The 21,347-nt window shown below is 43.6% G+C and overlaps 1 protein-coding gene across 2 annotated transcripts in view; it reads left to right on the forward strand.

The window, feature by feature from the left end:
• The window catches only part of LOC112144623 (filamin-B), a 78,778-nt gene that overhangs the window by 1,859 nt on the left and 55,572 nt on the right, over positions 1-21,347 (forward strand). For both annotated transcript variants that reach the window (XM_024269249.2, XM_024269248.1), the window contains exons 2-4: positions 18,763-18,872; positions 18,957-19,092; positions 19,933-20,030. In XM_024269249.2, coding sequence (XP_024125017.1) covers positions 18,763-18,872; positions 18,957-19,092; positions 19,933-20,030 — 344 coding nt within the window. The remainder of the gene's footprint in view (positions 1-18,762; positions 18,873-18,956; positions 19,093-19,932; positions 20,031-21,347) is intronic.

Here is a 21,347-nt window from a genome sequence, read left to right on the forward strand (position 1 = left end):
CTGGAGCAGAAAGGAGGTCCATCCTTCATCATCATCTACTTTTGCAGAGGAAGCATGGAAATAAGACCATTCAATCCCACAATTCTTTGCAACAATAGCAGGATTTGTCTGATGAATCCAGGCGACATTTTCTTGAAGTTGAATCAGAGCAGAAGAAGATTTGAAGTCCAGTTTGAACTCTGATTCAACTTCAAGACCTTAAATCAATCAGAAAACACGTCGTACAGGATAAACCGTTATTGAACCGTCTTAAACTACATTTTTAAAAACGTAACTTTTTGACATTAAAACAGGCAGGAATATTATTCCGCAATAAATACACTTAAACCTTAAGTAACTTTCAAGGTTTTACCCTCCATAAAATATATTTTGTCGAAATTATCAAAGTTAGAAATAAACTAAACCTTAAAAGAAAAAAACACTCCAACTTTTTATATGAAAAATTACACTTTATGAATAACACAAAACATTTTGATATCCATAAAATATATTAAAATGATCCAAATATGAACATGCTGCCAAATAAAACAAACAAACCCGGAAATAAAAATGAAATGTGTGCTTTTTTATCCAAACCAAATCTTTCCGTTTTCTTTGCTGTGTTTTGTTCTCTGGCTGTTTTTCTGTTATTTTACACGGTTGTTTATCTCTGCACCACGAGAGACAGAGTGGATGGTGACGGCCTTGTGATGTAAACTGTGTTTTAGAAAGTCAAAGGTCATAGAACTGATCTCTCAGCCTCCATAATCATAGTGGTGCAGCAATATGTCACCAGTTAACATCGGGCTGTTAATAAAATAAAATGATTGCTTGCGGCTGGATCCGGCCCACGGGCCTTGACCTTGACACTTGTGCCATAAAGAGATTCTGTGATGGTTTGGAGCTTCAGAACGTTCACCATCAGCTGCTCGTTGTGGACCAAACATCACTAAATGATGACATTCTGTGAAGTTCAAAATATGTGAGATGTTTTGGTAAAGATCAGAACTTCTCCTGATGATTCACAGAACCCGGATGTTCTGGTGCCTTCAGCACAGACAGTGGAGACGTTTGAGGACCTCATTGACTTCTGATATATGGAGCATTCACGCTAGAGCTGCTCAGTGAGAACAGGCCCAGCAGCTGTAAGAGTTTTACCTGACCTGCTGCTGCCCCCCCGGGTTCTGCAGGTCAGCATTAGCTCTGCGGTTGAAGAGTTTTTAAGGTCTAACGTGTTCAGACGTCTGCTTTTATCTGCAGGACTGTTTGCTTCGCGTGACATTGACCGTCTGCCCGGCTGCTCTTATCACGTCTCTCTCAGTTGTACCCTTTTTTTTTCTCTGCTGCTTGTTGCCATGGCGACGTGGCCAAAGCAGCCCCGCCACTCCTCCTTGAGGTTATGCGGCCAACAGGTTCCAGGTTTCGTACCACGGGTGGCAGTATCGACTTCTGCTTGGTGCAGTTTCAGTTTTATTTCGGGTCACTTTTGTTGATGTCTGTTGCTAAGTGAGAGTTTCAAAGTTATCTCGGCTTCCATCAGTCTGTCACTCAGGTGAGATACCTGTGCAGATACCTGCACAGATATGAGGAACAGAAGGTGAAACTCTGGAAACAGACATTCAGAGGAATTTTCAAGTTTTAGAATGTCTATTAATGTTTAGCTTTTTATTTCAATCCATTCATAAAGTCAAAATGTTCACACAAAGATAAAAATACTACAATAAATCCCAAATGTATCGTCATCACAGTATCAGCTGCTGCGATGCATGTATTGAAAGTAGACTGCTTAAATTGGGACCAATCAGATGGAGCTCTTTTATGTTGGAGACTCTCCGACAAAGTTGTGGCTCATTTGGAGTATACATTAAGTTCTCTCTAATTTATTGAAATAAAACTGGTGCAGTGAAATATAAAGGGTGTATTAGTTGTTTAGCTGCACGGTCATGTATCGGACCTCAAATTGTCATTGTGATATTAATCACTAATATTACACATCACAAGTCTTCCTTATCGTGCAGCCCTAATTTCAAACCTTTCTCTATTGTATTTTGATGGTTTTCCTTGTTCTGTTTGTGACTCTGAGGCCCTGATTTCCTTATGAAATCCTCTAAACGGAGGTGTTTGGATGATGAAGCAGCAGTTTGTTCCTTTCTTCCTTCTTAGTCCAGGTGAGAAGCTGCTGACGTCTCTGGTTCAGGAGATGGAAATGTGACATTTGGAGGTGGATTCTGCCCGTCGTGAGGAGGTCCTTGATGCTCCAGCCTCAGTCCATCCTGTGATGCTCCACTAGCTTCTTGAATGGATTCCTCTCACAGCTGCAGTTTTCCTTCCTGCTGTTGGAATGTGTCGCGTCTACAGTCTTCCTCAGGACGGATTCGGAGCCAGACTCGGAGCACCTGAAGATTCACCGATGTTTGAGTGAATCACAGAGACGCTGCACTTTAGATTTTTATCTTCTGTAAACTTTAGTCATTAAAATCATGGGAAAGAAAGACTTGAAGTGACATAAAGGGAAAACTTTCTACAATAACTTTTTCAAACGTTGCTGCTTTGAGTTGGACTCTAAACACAACAGAATGATGAGATTTTTCTGAGCTAAAGTTTTAATTCATCACTTAAATCACTTGATTTGCACATTTGTCATATTGGTATATTTTTTTAAAAAGCAAAGCAATTAAATATTAAGATAGCTTTATCCCAAACATCGGGACAGCTTTAGGTCTGGTTCATCACTTCACATCAGTTTTATGGAGTCTTCATTTACTCAAGCCTTTTTGCTCACTTCAGTAATCAAAAACACCATCATTGTTCCTGAAACCAGCAGACAGAAGAATCAAAGGTTGTTATTCTAGTGTAGTAGAGGCTGAACTGCAAGAGTGGAGGTGTCCCATCGCATCAGGAACTCTGAGATGAATCGGCCTTTGAGGAATGAAGACGGTGAAACTCAGAAACCAGATTCAGCTGAAACTGATGTGAAGATGGTTAGGAGTCAACATGGGGGGGGGGGCTTGCATGCTCACTAATGATTGATAACCTGCAGAGAAAGACTTTGTCAACCAGGCTGCATTCCACTTGTTGCCCCGCCAACCGCAGTAAGCAAAGTCCCGGAGTGACAGCCGGATGCTGGAGGGGTGTGTGGCCACAGGAGCAAAAGTGTTAGAAAACTTGAAACTCTGGAGTCGTTTGACGTAGATGAGAGTTCAGAGACGAGGAAGAACTGAAGGAGGACAGACACTTTTCCATGGAGGCTCTGAAGGACGTTGCCACGTCTTCTGGAGGAGAACCTGAGCCTCTGAAGAACTCAGTCTGCCTTCACGGTTGGACGGCTGGACTTTGTCAGGAAGCAGCCCCCCCCCCACACACACACACACACACAACACGCCTTCACTGGTATTCTGCTCATCTGGTTCAGCTTTTGTTTTCGGCTCCTCAGGGATCCAGGTTTTGGAGCAGAGCCTCAGTCTGCTCATTGGTGTTCCTCATGCTCTGCTCGTCAGTGCTCACGCTCCTCTCTCGCTCCTTGGCTGCTTTACGGAAGTTTTGGTACAAGCGAAACTCTTTTGCCATCAAACACCTCCATGCTGACGGTCAGCAGTGAATGAGCTCTGCTGTGACCATAGCTCACTGTCTAGAACAGGGGTGTCACACTCTCATCCTCGAGGGCCGACGTCCTGCTGGTTTTCCAGGAACCCTGCCTTATCAGCTGCTGATCAGGTGTGTTTAGCTAATAAGAAGCTTCTATGCCAGCTTGGTTGGAAAACATGTAGGACACCAGCCCTCCAGGGCTGGAGTTCAACACCATATGGCCTAGACGTTAGATCATCTGGATGTTTGGATCTTCTGGTCATCTGGACATCTAGATGTCTAGTCATGTAGACTCTAGACAACCAGACGTCCAAACGTCAGGTCATGTTTGGATCGTCTGGACATCTGTCGTCTAGAAGTTGGATCGTCTGGACGTTGGGTCATATGGTTATCTAGACGTTTGATCTTCCGTACCAGCATTTCTGCTCTCACTTCAGTTTTTGTCATTTTTCTTTTCTCATATTCCTTCAGGGATGATATGTTTGGTTCCTGTTGACTTTGAGGTCCAGTTTAACTTTTCTGACGTTTTGCCAGAAACATTTTATGACCATGAAGCTGCTTTGTGTCTAAAGATCTGCTTCTCCTGAATCCTTCAGCTTTTGTTGAACGTTCATGCTTTTTAGGTGTTTGAGAGCTGAAGGTTTGTGGCGTTTTTCTGCTCATTATCTGCTGGGCTGTGGCGTCAGGGAGAGGACAGAGGCCCCAGTGTCTCCTGCAGGGAAGCAAAGGTAACGTGAGAGAAGTCAGGATATAGACTTACAGGAGAACACGGCAGAACTCCACAGGGAGAGAGGCAGCAGCGTTCTCCTTCTCCTCCTTTTCAGGGGAAAACCTGAAATGTAAATGTCACAGCACACTTTAATACAAAATCTACTTGAAATTTATGTAGAAAAACAGAAAAAAACAAGTTTTTTTTTTTTTTTTTGTTTATATTTCAATTAAATAGCGGCTGGGTGGCTCAGTGGGCTAGGTGAAGGGCTGACACGCAGGAGCCCTGGGTTCGATTCCAGGGTTGTCCACTGATCCCCACCCAGATTGGGTCCTTAGTCAAGACCCTTGATGCTGCTGCCTAACTGGGTCCCTGTGCCCCTCAAGTACAGGGTTGTGTCAGGAAGGGCATCCGGCGTAAAAACTCTGACAAATCACTGATGCCAAACAGTGGGTGCTGTTACGCTGTGGCGACCCCGAAAGGGATAAGCTGGAAGTGAACTACTACTACTACATATAGGTTTTGCCCTGCCACAGACTGGAGACCTGTCCAGGGTGAACCCCGCCTTCACCTTTCAGTAGCCGGGTTAGGCTCCGGCACCCCCGCGACCCCGAAAGGGACGAAGTGGCAAAGAAGATGAATGAATGAATTTCAAACAAAAAAAATTCAGTCCAGTGCAAACAGATTCTTCTCTCAAAAATATGTCTTTGAAATTTTGGAGGTGAAAGACTTTGAACCTCATTTCTGCATTTGGTTCAATCTAATTATTTTATACAGCTAAAATCACATTTTTGTTCCTCTTTAATCTTTTCTTCATGAAAAACTCCATCACAGCAGACGTCTGTGATGGAGTGAAAAGTGAAGGAAGAAGTCAGAATCTGCTTCTTCCAACAGTTTTCAATTAAAAATTAGCTCCAGATCTGATCGGATGTAGAATTTTGATTAAAAAGGCTGAGAAAATAAATACAGCTTCCGGCACTGTAAAAACACAATGATCATAAAATAATTAATAAGAGGAAATTTCATATTGTGCCTCAATAATTATGTGACACAAAATGTAAAATCAATTAAAACACCACATTTTGAATTTTCATTTCCACATTTATTGTTCTTTGAAGTGAGAAAGCCATTTAATATGCTCAGCAATTTAGTTCTGAATTGGAGATTTGTTAATTTGTTACCTTAAAGTTCATTAGTATTACAAAGACACAGCAGTATTTATTGAGAATTTATCTTACTGTTGCATCTATCATAGGATGTTAAATTTATTATACCATGTATTTTTCAAATTTTTCTAAAAAGGGTTTTGGGAGCACAGAAATATATATTTGTAAAATAGTGATATATCATAGGTTACCAAAGTATTAGATTTATTTTTGCAATATCGGGAGGCGGCCGTGTTGCAGCAGTAGGGCGGTCGACCTTTGATTGGAAGATTGCAGGTTTGATTCCCACCTTTCCTGCTGATGTGTTGAAGTGTCACTGGGGAAAACACTGAACCTCACATACAGTTCTACCAGGGGTGGAGTACCATCATCCAGTCTCTGCTTCAGCTGGGGTGCTCTATGGAGTTCAGGTCAGAGGTCAAACCAAATGAGGCGCTCCCACTTCCTGAAGTTCAGCGGTGAAAGATGCCACCGTGTGGTGGAGCATTATCACTCAGAAAGTTGGAGGTGTTCTGGTGGAATTGGGGAGGGATGATGATTCTATGACGTCTCTGAGGTAAGAACGTGCACTGGTCGTCTACGATAACCAAATCAGTTTTGCACTGACTGTCCAGACTGTTGCTCCTCCTCCAACAAAGCCAATCCTGGGGACCATTTTGACCTCAGCGTATCGTTCACCTCACCTTCTCCAGCGACTCTGGAGGTCAAACAGCTCCTGAGGAGGAAAAACACCACCTTCAAGTCCAGTAATGAAGACCTCTACAGCGCAGCCCGTACCAACCTGAAGAGAGTCATCAGAGAGGCCAAAGCGGACACAGGAGGACTACCTGGACAGTGATGACAGCTGGCCAACACCTCACCAACTGCAGGACTAACCTCAGATGAAGGTGACATGAGACTGACAAAGAGCTTAAACACCTTCTTTGGCCGCTTTGATGTCACAACACCACAGTTGCCACAGCTTCACACAATAGCACAGTTCTGGAAGAGCATGAGGTGAGACGTGTCCTACCTGCAGTCAATCCGAGGAAAGCTGCCGCTCCCGATGGTGTCCCAGGGAGAGTGATGAGGGATTGTATGGACCAGCTGACTGCAGTCTTCTCAAAGATCTTCAAACAATCCCTGGTACAGTCAACGGCCCCAGTCTGCCTGAAGTTCTCCACCATCGTTCCTCTGCCCAACAAGCCTCACATCTCCAGCTTCAATGACTACAGACTAGAGGGTCTCACTCCAACAGCCATGAAGGGCTTTGAAAAGCTGCTCTGTAGAAACATCACTGCAGCCCTCCACCAGGACTGGACCCCCACCAGTTTACAAACAGCGAGAACCGATCCACAGAGGACGCCATAGCAACGGCTCGGCGTGCTGCTCTTTCCCATCTGGAGCAGCGGGCAGCTGTGTGAGGATGCTCTGTGGATTACAGCTCGGCCTTCAACACCATCCTCATCCTGGCCTTTGAAGAACTCTAAGATGCATCTGAAGTCACTTACCAATAATTGTTTTTGCAAAAACACAATTATACCAAAAAACAACCCACACAGACAGGTGTGTGTCTGCCATCCTGTCACCTCCCTGCAGACGTTTTTATGAGGCTTCATCACCACGTCACGTCCTCAGTTGAACTATGAGCACCTTTGAAGTGGGCGGAGTTTGTCTGACAGGTGAAGTAGCAGACGCAGCAGATTCCAAACCCAGAAATCTCCAAATTCTGTCAAACTGTATTTATAAATCACTTATCATACAACAGTAACACAAAGTCAAATGAAAGCTGACTAAATCTCCAAACAGAAACTGAAGTGTAAACCTGCCGTGATTCTGAAAGGATATTTTAGGGATCAGTCCACACCAGCAAGCAACCCACTCAGGATCACACAGGACGGCACCACACCTCCTGACTAAAGCAAGCAGCCCGACCTGGGAGGTCCGACTGCAGTGACCCGGTTCCACCAGAAGGGTTGGTCCCTGAGTGAAGGATTCTTCTGGGAAAAACTCTAAAATCTACATGTCGGTAAAAGAAGATTAACAAGCAAAACTTAATGAGGAGGTGTGGCCAGATAACAATTAGAATAAAACATTTTAAAATAAATTCTGAGCTTAAAAGTTTTATTTTCCGAACAAAAACTTCACTTTGATTTCTTCTACGTTTCTATACGCCTGTAAACTCTCCCTGACTCCATCAGGCCTCGGCTCAGCAGAAACATTTACTGGAACGCTGCTCAGTTTGAGTCGAACTGTCTGACCTCTTGAGTCTGATTGGTCGAATCTGTTCTGACCGTAGATCCGTTTGTAGTTCTACAGGAGCAGGAAGGCCAGACTCTGGATCAGTACTTCTCATTTTTTCAGTTCAGAGCTTTCTCTGGGGGGGGGCGACTGAAATTCTAGAACCCCCAAACAGTCAACCAAGTCGAGCCTGACTGTTAACCCCCCAACCCAGAAAACAGCAGCTCAACCCACCAAGTCGCTGCGTCTCTGTGAAGCACAGCTGAGTGTTCTGGACCGGATGATGAAGCTGGTGGATCTGGTTCTGATGATCTCAGCGCCTGAGAACCAGCAGGGTGAGATCATCAGGATCTCTGCCGCGTGTTTATGCACGCTGTCGTCATTCCAGATGTGTGTTAATGACAGGGCCGCCGCGGGCCGTCGCATTCTCTGCTGCAGCTCACTTTGTCCTGCAGTTGATGTGGTTTTTGTGCTGCGGCAGCCTGAACTCCGTCAGTTTGATCTTCAAAAGACATCTCCTCCATAAATATTCTTCTTCTTCAACTCCTCATTTTTTGATGTTTCTTTACGATCTTCAGCTTTTTTGGATTCTGGCTGATCCTCTCAGCTCTCCAGAGATTATCTTGGTTTCTCCTGAAATCCTCCTCAAAACCTTCTGGGAAGTTCTCAGTCTTTGATCCATCTTCTTCCTCTTCTCAGCCAAAAGCAGCTCTGGAGAAGCTGGAGGCAGATTGACAGTACGAGCCCCCCCACCCCCCTGCCCTGTGAATCACATCTGACTCTAAAAGCTCTTAGTTTGAAGCTCTGATTCATGGTTTCATCATTTCCTCTGAACATTACAAATTACACAACAATACAAGCCAGAGTTAACCAAAAAATAAAGACCCCCCCCTCAATTTACCTCTGGTGTGGGGCCCATGCAGGTCACTGGAGGTGGGGTCACTATCAGTGTTTTACTTAGTTCAGCCCACAAACCCAGACAACTCAACAGTTCCAGAAAGATCCAGTTTGTCTTCAACCACACCCCCCAGCTCTGTAAACACGGGGGGGTCATCAGACAAACACGAGGTTCACCAAAACCATCATTAAGATAAATGCCAGCCTCCAAGAGGAGACAAGAAAAAAAAAGTCAACAGAGAGAGCTCTTATTGGCTGAGAAGTCTCCACGGGGAAAGATCAAAGCCCCCCCATTTACCTGACAACTCTGTCCCTTTCCTGACTCCGCCTTGCTCCTAATCTTTCTCTTTTCTACCATGAACTCGCCACAGCTGGCAGCAGTCAGCCATGTGGTTCATCTCCCGACCAGGAGGGACGTGCACAGGATTTTTGAGGGGCTCAAAGGTGTAGAAGGGCAACACAAACACTTTTTTTGTTCTTTAAGCAGTATGTAAATAAAAGAAAAAAAATAAAATAAAGTACTAAGAGATCACTACTATGACACTTGAAAGTGTTACAAGTGTCATTTTTTATGGAAAACATCTGCAGCATTAAATCACTGGAGGATCTTTATTTTGGCATCGTGAAGCAGCTGAATCAGCATGAATTCAATTTAAATTCTTCTTCTTTTCCTTTGGGCTTTTCCCTTCAGGGGTCGCCACAGCGAATCAGTTTCCTCCATCTAAGCCTGTCTTCAGCATCCTCCACTCTAACACCAGCCACCTTCATGTCTTCATTCACTGCATCCATAAACCTCCTCTTTGGTCTTCCTCTAGACCTCTTTCCTGCAGCTCTAGACTCAGCATCCTTCTACCAATATATTCACTGTCTCTCCTCTGAACATGTCCAAACCATCTCAGTCTGGCCTCTCTGACTTTATCTCCAAAACCTCTAACATGTGCTGTCCCTCTGATGTATTCATTCCTGATCCTATCCATCCTGGTCACTCCCAAAGAGAACCTCAGCATCTTCATCTCTGCTACCTCCAGCTCTGCTTCCTGTCTTTTCTTCAGTCCCACTGTTTCTAGTCCAAACAACATGGCTGGTCTCACCACAGTCTTGTACACCTTTCCTTTCATTTGTGCTGAAACTCTTCTGTCACACATCACACCTGACACTTTTCTCCACCCATTCCAACCTGCTTGCACTCTCCTCTTCACTTCTTTTCCACACTCTCCATTACTCTGTACTGTTGACCCTAAATACTTAAACTCCTCCACCTTCTTTATCTCTTCTCCCTGTAACCTCACTCTTCCACTCTGGTTCCTCTCATTCACACACATGTACTCTGTCTTACTGCGGCTAACCTTCATTCCTCTCCTTTCCAGGGCAAACCTCCACCTCTCTAACTCCACCTCCACCTGTTCCCTGCTCTCACTACAAATCACAATATCATCTGCAAACATCATAGTCCATGGTGATTCCTGTCTAACCTCATCCGTCAGTCTGTCCATCACCATTGCAAACAGGAAGGGGCTCAGAGCTGATCCCTGATGTAATCCCACCTCCACTTGAACTCCTCTGTCACCCCTACAGCACACCTCACCACTGTCTTACAGCCCTCATACATGTCCTGCACTGCTCGGACATACTTCTCTGTCACTCCAGACTTCCTCATACAATACCATAGTTCCTCTCTGGGCACTCTGTCATAAGTTTGCATTCAATTTAAAATAAAGTGTAATATTTTAAATACAGATTCAAAAACTTCCTTACCCAGAATGCTGAATTATTGATATTTAATGTCATTATCAGACTGAGGATTTTAGTTTGGTGTTTCAGTGGAGTTTTAGTCAGATTCTGTCTCCTGTCCATCACTTCAGGTTCATGTTAATCATCTGCAGCTGTTTTCACTTCTGTTCATCGTCTTCAGTGTATAAAAGTGTCTGGTTTTCAGCTCTCCATGGTCAGGTCATCTGCGTTTCCTCTCTCCATGGGTTTTTGTCCTGTTTTACGTTTCTACCATCAAGCTCAGTTTCCTGTATTTAAACACATTTTTCTGGTTTTGACATTTGAACCCAAAGTGACTCTAGTTCTATATTCACAGTCGGCTAAACTCTCTTGTCCTCTAAACACATGATTTTGTTATGATTTCAAAGATTTTGTTACAGAAGATTGTGAAACAGAATTTAAAGAAGGCAATTTTAATCAGAAAATATTACGTTAAACAGATCAATTTAGTTTCAGACTAGTGATGCACGATATTGACTTTTTCAAACCGATATCCGATATTTTCCAGCCTCTTGCAGCCGATAACGATACCGTTTTTTTTTTTACAACTTGAGAAAGTAAAAAAGTAAAAAATAAGTTTACATGGCTCTTATGTATTCCAACAAATTTACTGACATGTTTTACCTGCACATAAATTGAACAACAGGTAATACAAACACTATTAGCTTTTTCAGTCTGCCATATCTGGAAATAGAGGGTGCATTTCAATGGTCAGAACAAATGTGAAGACTTGAACTTTAATAGGAATGTAACAAGGACATTTATTCATTCAAACAATGCCCAACATAACGTGCAAAAGAAATAATTTAATCTCAAAGTGTAAAAGCTACGGCTTTGTTTGAAACTGATGTGCAAAATAAATGGTTTTAAATAGTGTATTTAGCACAGAGTGTTTTTGTTTTTTTTAAAAAACAATTTACTGGTGTTCCCTACCCTTACAAGAAAGGTTTCTGCTACATCTCTGGGACAAACTCGCTGTCTTCATCTACTTTGGATAAATACAGACCCCTTTCGGACTTTTTTGCTATCGACCGACCACTCTGCCATCCTCGTGTTTGTTGTCTTTGTGTCAGCTGAGGGATGTGGGGGGGTGAGCTGTGAGAGCCCCCACCCTTGCAAAGTGCAGCTACAGCAGTAAGAGAAATGAGAAATGCTCCATCTTTGTCCCACCGGGGGACTTTGTGGCAACATTCTTTTTTTTGTCAAATATGACTATAGCAAATAAAAGAACAGAGCACAAGGGCACTTTTTGATATGAGCCACAGGTGCTCAAGCCCTCCCAGGGCCCTATGTGTCACCTGCCTGCTCCGACCATAATAGCACCTCCTCCAGAATTCATCTGGCTCTGCTGGAACTGCAGAACCATCCATCCATACCCAAATGGGCGGAGGTCCCCCCCAGCCCAGAGCCACTCTCCTGCTCCAACACACTTTGAAGTTCTGCTCCGTTCCATCTGTGCTGAAAGCTCCACGATAGCAGGTCCGATCTGTCCTTCCAGGTTCTGTCTGAGGATTCAGAAACGTTCTTTAACTCTGCCAGACAGCTTTGGCTCTCCAGGATTTTTTCCAGTTAAACTTTATTTAAACTAGGGCAGGCACAACGATTATTGTATTAGTCGACTAAGTGGACCATACATTGATGGATGTAAGACACACATCTTCACCATCATTAGCTTCAAACTTGAAGTCTTTAAGCTCTATGCTAACTACAAATAAAGACAGTTAGAATGGTAGTTTATTGGTACCTGAGTCTCCCTACAACTTCCTGTGACCTCACTGCTGACTGCATCAGCACCATTGTGCATGTGTGTCAAAGACATGGTGGACGCAGCATTTCAAAGCGCGCACTGTAGTTTAGGGATAAAAAAGAAAGACTATGAAGTTAGTTGCTAACTATTTGCATAATCGTGACTAATCGTGGCAGCCCTAACTTACATTACTGAGAAAAACCAGACATGGAAGTGCAGTTAGAATGGATCTAAAACACTGATTCCACTCAGAATGTTTCTTTCTACCAAAACTAAGAAGAAAAATCTTCAACATTTGGATGTTTAGTAAACTTTGTTGGTTAGGCTGACATAGTCAGATCAAACCTGTATGTGTGCATGTGTGCGTGCGTGTGCTCAGTAATGCTGTTGAAACCCTTTCTAGTCCAGCCGATCATTTGTAGGGTTTTTGTTTTCCTGCCACCTTTCATTGGTCCTCAGAGGGGTGGGGGGGTGCATTTTTCAGAGAGTTGTTGGTCGGGGCCTGATGATCTCACTGCTGAGGCATTAGCGTGCATGTGTGTGCGTGTGCACTCCTCATCCTGTTTACACTGCAGGTACCTCCTGTCTTTGTCCTTTTTAAAAGGCCGTCCCACCCGGCGGTCAGTTTGGAGGCGGAGCTTTCTGACTTCAGTTTTCCAGCAGTTTGTTTCCACATGCACCCCCCCTGCTTAAGTGTTCAGGCATGTCTTTGGTTGTAAATCTATGACCTCATTGTTGTTCAGGGTTCGACTGCAGCATTGTTAGTGACTTATTGCAAACTCCGCCCCCCCCTCCATGGTTTGGGCCAAATCCACAAGCCCGAGCCAAAGCGATGAAGAAACGATGAAGAGGAGGCGGCTTTCATCCGATGATGTTGGTGCGACGTTCTGCCTGGAGGATCGTCTGTTTACTGCAGCTTGAATATAAATTCTGGCTTGAAGGCTGAAGGAGTGACTGTGTGCAAACAGCAGATGTTTGAGTCAGGAGGGGCATCTGTTTGGTCTGGGGGGTGAAGATTTACCAGAAACCAAAGAAAGGCAGCTCCTGAAAGACAGTTTAGCTGTGATGAAAGTTGTAAGAAATGTTTGTGGAAAAAGTCCGACTCTGTCATCTCGTGTGGCTGAAAGACGCGTAACGGAGTAAATGGCAACGATGTGGCAGATTAAAGGACAAACGATAATCGGCAACCAAATCTGTCAGGTTTTAAAGAGGCATTTTGACCAGCATGAATGCAGCAGCTGCTGGATGTCCGGTCATTTAGTAAGGGATAATACCCGACGAAGTGTGCGTTATGAGAAATTAACGCACGACGCGGAGGCCTAAACCGTCCGACGCGAAGCGGAATGAAGTGCGTTAATTTCTCATAATGCACTCTTCGGAGGGTATTATCCCGCTTATACCATGGTCTTTACAAAATAAATAAACATTTAATCAATATTTAGTACTTTATTCTTGTTATTTCTTTGGTTTAGCTCATTTTTTCACAAAAAAGCGGACTATTTGATCCGTGATGCGGTTTGTTGTCACGGTGACATGGAACACGGCATGAAGCCGGAAGCCGTTACAGACCTCAGCTGCAGCGGTAAAGTGTCGCTGTTTTGAAAGAAAGACCCGGACAAATTAGGATATTTTTCTTCTTTTTCTGACGTTAATCCTTCAGTGAGCAGCTAGAACATATTCAGCTTCTGTCTGTGTTTCATTTCACGGCAGGTTCGTTCTTCTGAGCTGCTCTAAAATGAGAAACTCCCTCTTGTGGTGAAACAGAAGACTACACCTTTCATGTCGAGTGGTGTTTTATTAGAAGGAGAATAACCAATTTGTCAATATTAATTTACCTTACAAAAGGAGAGGAATATAAATGCTGGTCGCTACAATAAGTTGAATAAAGCATCAGTTCAGAGAGAAAGTTTATCCATTACTGCTTGTTTTGTCCAGACGATGAAGGAAAAACGTGTTTTAAAGAAGCCTGCGCAGTGATATCGAACGTTTGGTCTGTGTGACCGGAACTTCTTTTTTAGGTGTGCGTTATTACTGTGCATTATCAGTTTTTAATGCACACCCAGCAGCCAATCAGAATCGAGTATTCACCCAGACCATGGTATAAAGATCAATAACAAATGCCAACATCTGCAGAAGGGAAGTAAAGAGTTTTGTATATCCTGTGGATGTTTCCATGTGTTGTGGCTGCACTGTTTGAATCATGTGATGTTCACAGATGATCTTCTGGAACCTCATGACATGAAGATGCTCTCTTCAGCTTCCATAATAACAGTTATCATCTGCAGATAATGTTTGACTCTGAAACTCCCATCATCAATGTCTCTCCTACTTTCCAACAGAAGCTTCAGAATCAAACTTCTAACTGACTGTTACACCAACAGTCAAATCTGCTGCCATTTGCCACAGCTGCCACTGCAACGGCCATTTTGTTTTGCAGATGAAACCCCCCTCCCCCACCACCACCAACACACACACATTCAGACTGTAACTCACACACCTAGTATTTGTGAAAATGAATTTTCGGCATGGGGACCCATTAAGACGATAAATTATTCTTCTGATGATCAAAGTTTTTCCCTTTTAAAAATTGGACCAAAATGAATCATTTTCTGGTCATTTTACTGTGTCTGTCTCATTGTTTTTATACCATTCCAATACGGCGTTGCTCTTTACGCATGTTGGACAATATGAAAAAGCCTGCGTGTCATCTCTAGTCATATACCTTGTTGTCTAGGATATCCAAGGGAACTTTTAAAATTATTAAGGGATGGCCACAGGACCTATGGCTTGGCGGCCATTTTGTGCCAAAGTATGAGATTTGGCGATTTTTAGCGTTTTCCCAAACATGGTATAAATTAGACGTTGTAGATTTTGAATGGTGTGTGGGTGGCGAGCTTGCAAAAGTGGCGTTCTCCTATTACTACTCTATTTTTCAACAGGATATTGTGAAAATCTAATATATTGATCCAATAACAATAATAATACTAAAAAGTCAAAAAATGTAATGACATAGGATATGAACATGAGTGTGGGTGTTTTCCTCTGTTGCTAAGGTAATCCAAAAGTTTACTTTTGCTGATTATCCTGAAACCCAGTCGATCTATTCGGTAATCTTAAGTGATCAAAACATAAAATGGTTGCTATGGAGATAAAACCAACACAAAAACCGCCATTTTTAAAAGTTACATCAATTTGTCACATGGAGCTCAGATCAGCCTTACAAAAACAGAAGGTGGGGGTAAGGGCTTGGTAGTGGCTGCTTAGCAAATGAGGTAGGGTCAAAGGTGGGCAGCGAGGGCAGCAGTGATGCTAAAGGTGGGCGGCCATACAACGCCGCTCGCTGCGTTACTTATTAGTAATCCTTAAAAAACCATCAGCCTGTAGCTATCAGAGTACCACAGTGTACCACAGAGCCTTCAGCTGTGAAACCTGTGAAGTTCTTCACCTGCTGCATTTTAATGAAACCCCCGTTTGCCAGGTGTGCACATGTGCAGGGGTCCCAGTTTGTCAGTCATAAATCGGAGTTAGTGGGGATCAGTCAGTGTGCTGGATGTTCTGGTGGACCTGTTGAAGGTCACCCAGCTGGTTCTTTGGGAGTTAACTGAGGATTGCAGGTATTTTTGAAGACTGGATGATTGAGTAACTTCCGGCGGTGGTCAGGGCGTGGCGCTCTGATAAGAGGCGTTTTGTTCCAGCCTGATTCACCTTTTGAACAAACGTAAAATCACACAAACTTATCGCACAAGTGTGCATTCTTCTGTCTCTAATTAACATTTCACTTTTTAAGAGTTTGGCCTCAGTTTCCCTCCTAAAACAAACTAACCCCCATTAATGGCCCCGCTGCCTTTGTGTGCCATCTCCATGGTAACCAGTCAACACACACACACAGCCGTATCTGCAGGACTGACGATCCAAGTGCTGATTATGTGCTGCAAAACTGGGTTGAGTGCATGTGTGAATAAATGAATCCCACTTTAGGACAATGGGACCATTAAATGTCTGGGACTGGTCGGGGGGGGGGGTCCAGTAAGAGCCTACAGGCTCGGCTTAGACTTGCAGGAGATTCAAGGTGCCGAGTCTCCGGGGCAGGGTGGGGGGTCACATGACTGCTCCGGAGCTGTGGCTCCTTCATCAGAGCGGTAGAAGCACTCGCTCAAACAGGAGCTCTGGCTGCCGATAAGGCAGTGCATGCTGGGATACAGTTCAAACCCGCAGGACTGGACTCTAGTCGTCATGGGAACAGCGGGCCACTGCAACGGGAAAATCCTCCAAACTTCTGAGAACTAAACACATGGTGACTCAGCTACATCCACAGTTTTCAGCTTTGTGCCCCGCCGGTGCCAAGAAGTGAAAGGTTCTGCCTTCACAAAGGTAATTCTGTTGGAAAAACCGTCGGCTTCAAAGTCCAAACAGTAAAATATTTATCCCGCCCCCCGTCTGACGTGTTCAGGTCCTTCTAGAAAAATGAGTTTGCTTTGACTCATAGGTTGGGGGGGCTCGGCTGTGGGGTTAAAGGTCACAGGAGCGGCACCACCTTTCAGGAAGAAGTAAAGAGAACGCTGCGCAGACAAAAGATCAAATGAGTCAAGAACCAGGAAAAGGGCGGAGAGGACGGGGGGGGGTGAGAACATGACTACATGTTGGAACTGCTCCTTCTGTGTGGGGGGGTCAGACTGTGTGTGTCACCAGGGCGGGGTGGCAGAAAATCTGCCAGAATTGCAGAGACACGTTAGGACTGCGGCTCTTCTGGGTTGGGTCATGGGATTTCCCACAAGGGGGGGGGGACACAAATCATCTGTGCTGAGCTCAGCAGCGATCCGAGTCAAAGCTGCAGCAACACCAGGAGAACGCTCCAACATGCAGGAGGTCCTGAGGTCCAATCAAAGGATCATGTGACAGGAAGAGCTCCAAACTCCTGTTTATGCTTCAGTCCGGATTAAGGTCTGGAAATGTTCCTGATGAAGGAGCAGAGGGGCTGCATGGTACCGCAGACACTCTAACGAGGTTCTGATTCTGCTCCCTTTGGGTCGTGCAGGCGTCAGGATGACAGTGAACGCCTCATGAGGAGGGACAATAGAGATCTCTCCTCCAAGTTCTGCTGCAACAGACCTCTTTATTTCTTAGGCTGCTTTATGTGCTATAGATTCTAAATGTTCCTGAAGATGAACCAAAAAATAAAATGAAGGCAAAGCAAAGGATCAGTCATTAAAGTCCTTCTGTGACCATCTTTTGATCTATTTTAAAAGTGACAGGAGTTCTCTAGAAATGCCCCTGAATTGTGGGTGGGGCTGTTGGCACAATCCTGCCCCCACTTCCTGTCAACCATGTGTGCACATGCTCTCCTGCTAGCTTACATTAGCGGTGCAACAAGAATGGCGAGCACTATCGTAGCAATCTGATATTGCAGTTCTGGTCCAGATTCCAGCTCAAATGAGGAAAACAAAGATGTTCATGGATCTATTTGTCTGGAAGTGGATGAATCAGAATGGGGCGGAGCTGGGAGATTATGGCCCCGCCCAGTGTATTTTGTCACAAATATATTTTTCAAACTTTTAATTTTTTGTCTGCTCCTGATTCACGAGGATTTGAAGAAACGCATATTCAGAAATGACATTTTAACTTAAATTTTTGTTCTATATGGGTCACAGAAAAACGCCAGCAGAACAGATAAAAACGCCATTTTCATGCGAGTGGGTCTTTAATCCTGGAATGTGGTTTTCTCTGCCACGATTAGTCGATTAGTCACGACTATGTAGACCATTAAAATAGTGGGTGACTAATTGTTGACTAATAGTTCATTAGTCTTTTTTTACTCAAAACTACTGTGTAGAGAAGCTCAACACAGTTGAGAACGTTCTGAATCACAAAATGAACTTTAGTTCTATTTTGAGTCAGGGAGAATAAAACTTTAGTGAAAAATGGTTCTTTGTTTCAGATGTGGACCTCAATAGATTTAAGTTTTAATGACAGAATCTAATGAAGGAAAGAAGCTGCAGGATTCATTCAACTATTGTCTGTCTTTTTAGTTAGCATGCAGCTTAAACACCTCCGATCAAAAAAGCTGGTTGGTTAACTATTGAAAGAATGGCTTGTTTCAGCCCTACTCTGCTCTCGTTTGGGTCCTGTCTAAATATCAGGAAGGTGTTTGTGTGTTTTTAAAGACTGAAGGAGGAAGTTTCATGAACCTGCTACAGTCTGGATGTGTTAACATCGATCTTCATCCTGATTTGGCATCTAGATGAAACTCTAAAAAAGGGGTGGGGTTTAAACGGACTGCCTCTGTATGTCCTCATGGGCTGCAGAGCAGGATGTGTCATGTGAAGGATCAGAGTGTTTAAAATGGTTGTGGTCGCTTCCTCTCAGCTCTTTGTGAAGGGGGCTTTATGACTTAAGTTTGAGGAACTTTATCTTCCACCTCCTACAGTTTTAAAAGAAGTAGATCTGAATCTGGTGAATGTCATTGTACTCCCCCATAAGTTCAAATCAGCTGCATTAATGCGGTTGTACTGACCTTTTTTTTTTTCTAGTTTATTTCTTGGCACAACCAGTTCTGGTGCCAGCATTGGTTCAAATCCCTGCTTCTGTGTCCTTGAGCAGAACATAAAACCTCAGCTACAAAACATCCTGCTTTGTAAGGAAGCTGAACATGTAGTTTGAACACATCTGACTTGTGCTTCTGTCTCCTCCAGACTCCAAAGCCATTGTAGATGGGAACCTGAAGCTGATTCTGGGTCTGGTCTGGACTTTGATCCTGCACTACTCCATTTCCATGCCCATGTGGGAGGGCGAGGATGAGGAGGTAACTGCTTCGTCACTTCTGACTGATGTACGGCGATCCAAAGGAAAGACCTCAGAGTGAACTTGTGCTTGTTCTTCTGATCAGGCAGAGTCAAAGACACCTAAACAGCGCCTCCTCGGCTGGATTCAGCACAAAGTTCCCGATCTGCCCATCACGAACTTCAGCCAGGACTGGAGGGACGGCAAAGCTCTGGGAGCTCTGGTGGACAGCTGTGCCCCAGGTGACCACCTTAAATATGACCTACTGTCAGGCTGACGGCACCCTGTCACTGAAGGTTCTCCTTCTTCGAGGTGAAGATCAGTCATGACATCTGAACTCCCTTCAAGTGGCGTCAGATGTCATGACTGATCTTCAAGATCAACGTACTGATGTTCACACAGCTTAACCTGAAGATGTTCATGCTGGGAGGAGAACTGAGAAATGAATCTGACATCAACAAAAAATCACATTTTTTCCCTTTAAATGTTGTTTACAGAAAAAGATGGACTGTAAGTAGCAACGGGAGACAGAGATTTTCTGAACAGTTTTAGAAGATTTCAGGAGTCGGCTGGTTGATGAGGATATGTGATGAACGTCTGTAAATTAAAGACAAAATGAGAAATGGCCCTAAAGCTGTGTTTTTATCGAGTATTAATGTATGAAACAGTAATTTAGACCTGTGATAAATAAGTGTGAGGTGAGGAGTTTTACTACCTTAAGACATCCAGAATTATTGTAAAAAAGCAATGTTGACTTTGCGGTTTTTGTTTATCGCAGGTTATTTTTTTTTAACATAACTCCTGCAATAAATGACCACTTTAGCAAAGAGGAAGACAGAAGATTTCATGTCTGATGTGCTTTAGATAAAATGAACATTGTTGAGTTTCCTTCAGAGGAAATATCATTCCAGAGACTTTTTTAACTCCCACTTGAGGACTTGATTGACTTTAAGATCTGAACAGAGTGACTGGAGAACGATGGAGACTCACATGATGATAAGTCTTGCTGGTTTGAACCCTCTGCTCTGGACTTTGCTCCTGAACTTCAGAACAAGTTCTAACTGATCGTTTGCTTCCTGCAGGTTTGTGCCCAGACTGGGAGACCTGGGATTCAGTGAAACCGGTGGATAATGCTACTGAAGCCATGCAGCTGGCTGATGATTGGCTGGGAATCCCACAGGTGAGTTTCTCCTCGATCCATCTGAACGTCTCTTAGCGTGTTACTGACCACACGTGTCCTGACGGGTAAAATACAACCCTGATGGAGAAATTAGACCCAATTTGAGCTAGAAATTGAAGACTGAATGGATTTTTATGTATAAACATCTGAAACATTGAGCTGTCGTTTGGATTTTCTTGCTTTACCATGAAATTATTTTTTGATAAAAATGTACTGTCAGGAAGCAGTTTGTAAAAAAGTCTTTATTGAAGTCTTTATTTTACAGTTAGTCCCATTAGCTGCCACACACCTGGCTGTGGGACACTTATTCTGGGCATTTGCCCCCTCCCCTGGGGGGGCGGTGAGCTGCAGACGCTTGGGAACCTTTTGGTGGTTTATCCCCCAAATGCAACCCTTCATGCTGAGTGTCGAGCAGGGAGGCCTTACGTCCCACTTTTAGTAGGGTGTAAGAAAATATCCATTCAGTGAAATATATCACAATACTTTATTTGGCGATATTGCATCAATTTAAAATATTACCAAGACGATAGTTGATTACGTATAAGCAAACATGTAGTTCAGTATTAATTTTGTTTTCCATTTAAACTAGGGCTGTGAATGTTGACGCGTTAACGCACACGATTATTAGAACATAATTAATTTGTTAAGATTTATAAATCACCCTCAGACATCCTACCAAGGAGCTGTGACATCAGCGTAATAAAACTCTGCCTAAAACAAACGTAAACTTTATTTTACATTGTTTAATTGAGATTTTACTAAATTAAAGAAATAATATGGCAATAATTTGAAGTCTTTGGACAAAACCGATCTTCTATTTGAATAAATAAAACGGAGAAGGCTGCAGCGTAGAGCAGAACCTCACGTGCTGCGGGGGGAGGGGGGCTGACCGAAACAGCCGTCTGCTATGAGAAATCCGAAGAGGAAACCGGCCATTCATTTATTTTGGGATGGGGACCTACATGAATTTTCCACAATAACGAGCATCGGCATTGTCTAAAAATTGAGGAAACTTGGCGTTTCTCCGTGAAAGTCCCGCCCACCGACGTGAGGCAACAGTTTAAAGAAGACAAACACGCCTCACCTGTGAGCAGCCGACCTGAAATCCAACTGGATCAAACGTTTCCCCAAAAAGTTGTTTTATCATTTTTCACAAGCATAATAAAGGAGGTTTATGAAACAAAAAGGAAAAAACTGGAAAAAAAAAGAAAAACAAATCCAGGAAATCGGTAAAGTAGACAGCAGAGCTCTTAGGAGAGAAATTCTTATTTTTTGGGCTGCCTGGTGTTACTTTAGCCTGGATTTTTTAGTATTTTC

The sequence above is a fragment of the Oryzias melastigma genome, linkage group LG5, assembly GCF_002922805.2.
Source record: "Oryzias melastigma strain HK-1 linkage group LG5, ASM292280v2, whole genome shotgun sequence".
NCBI classification, from domain to species: domain Eukaryota; kingdom Metazoa; phylum Chordata; class Actinopteri; order Beloniformes; family Adrianichthyidae; genus Oryzias; species Oryzias melastigma.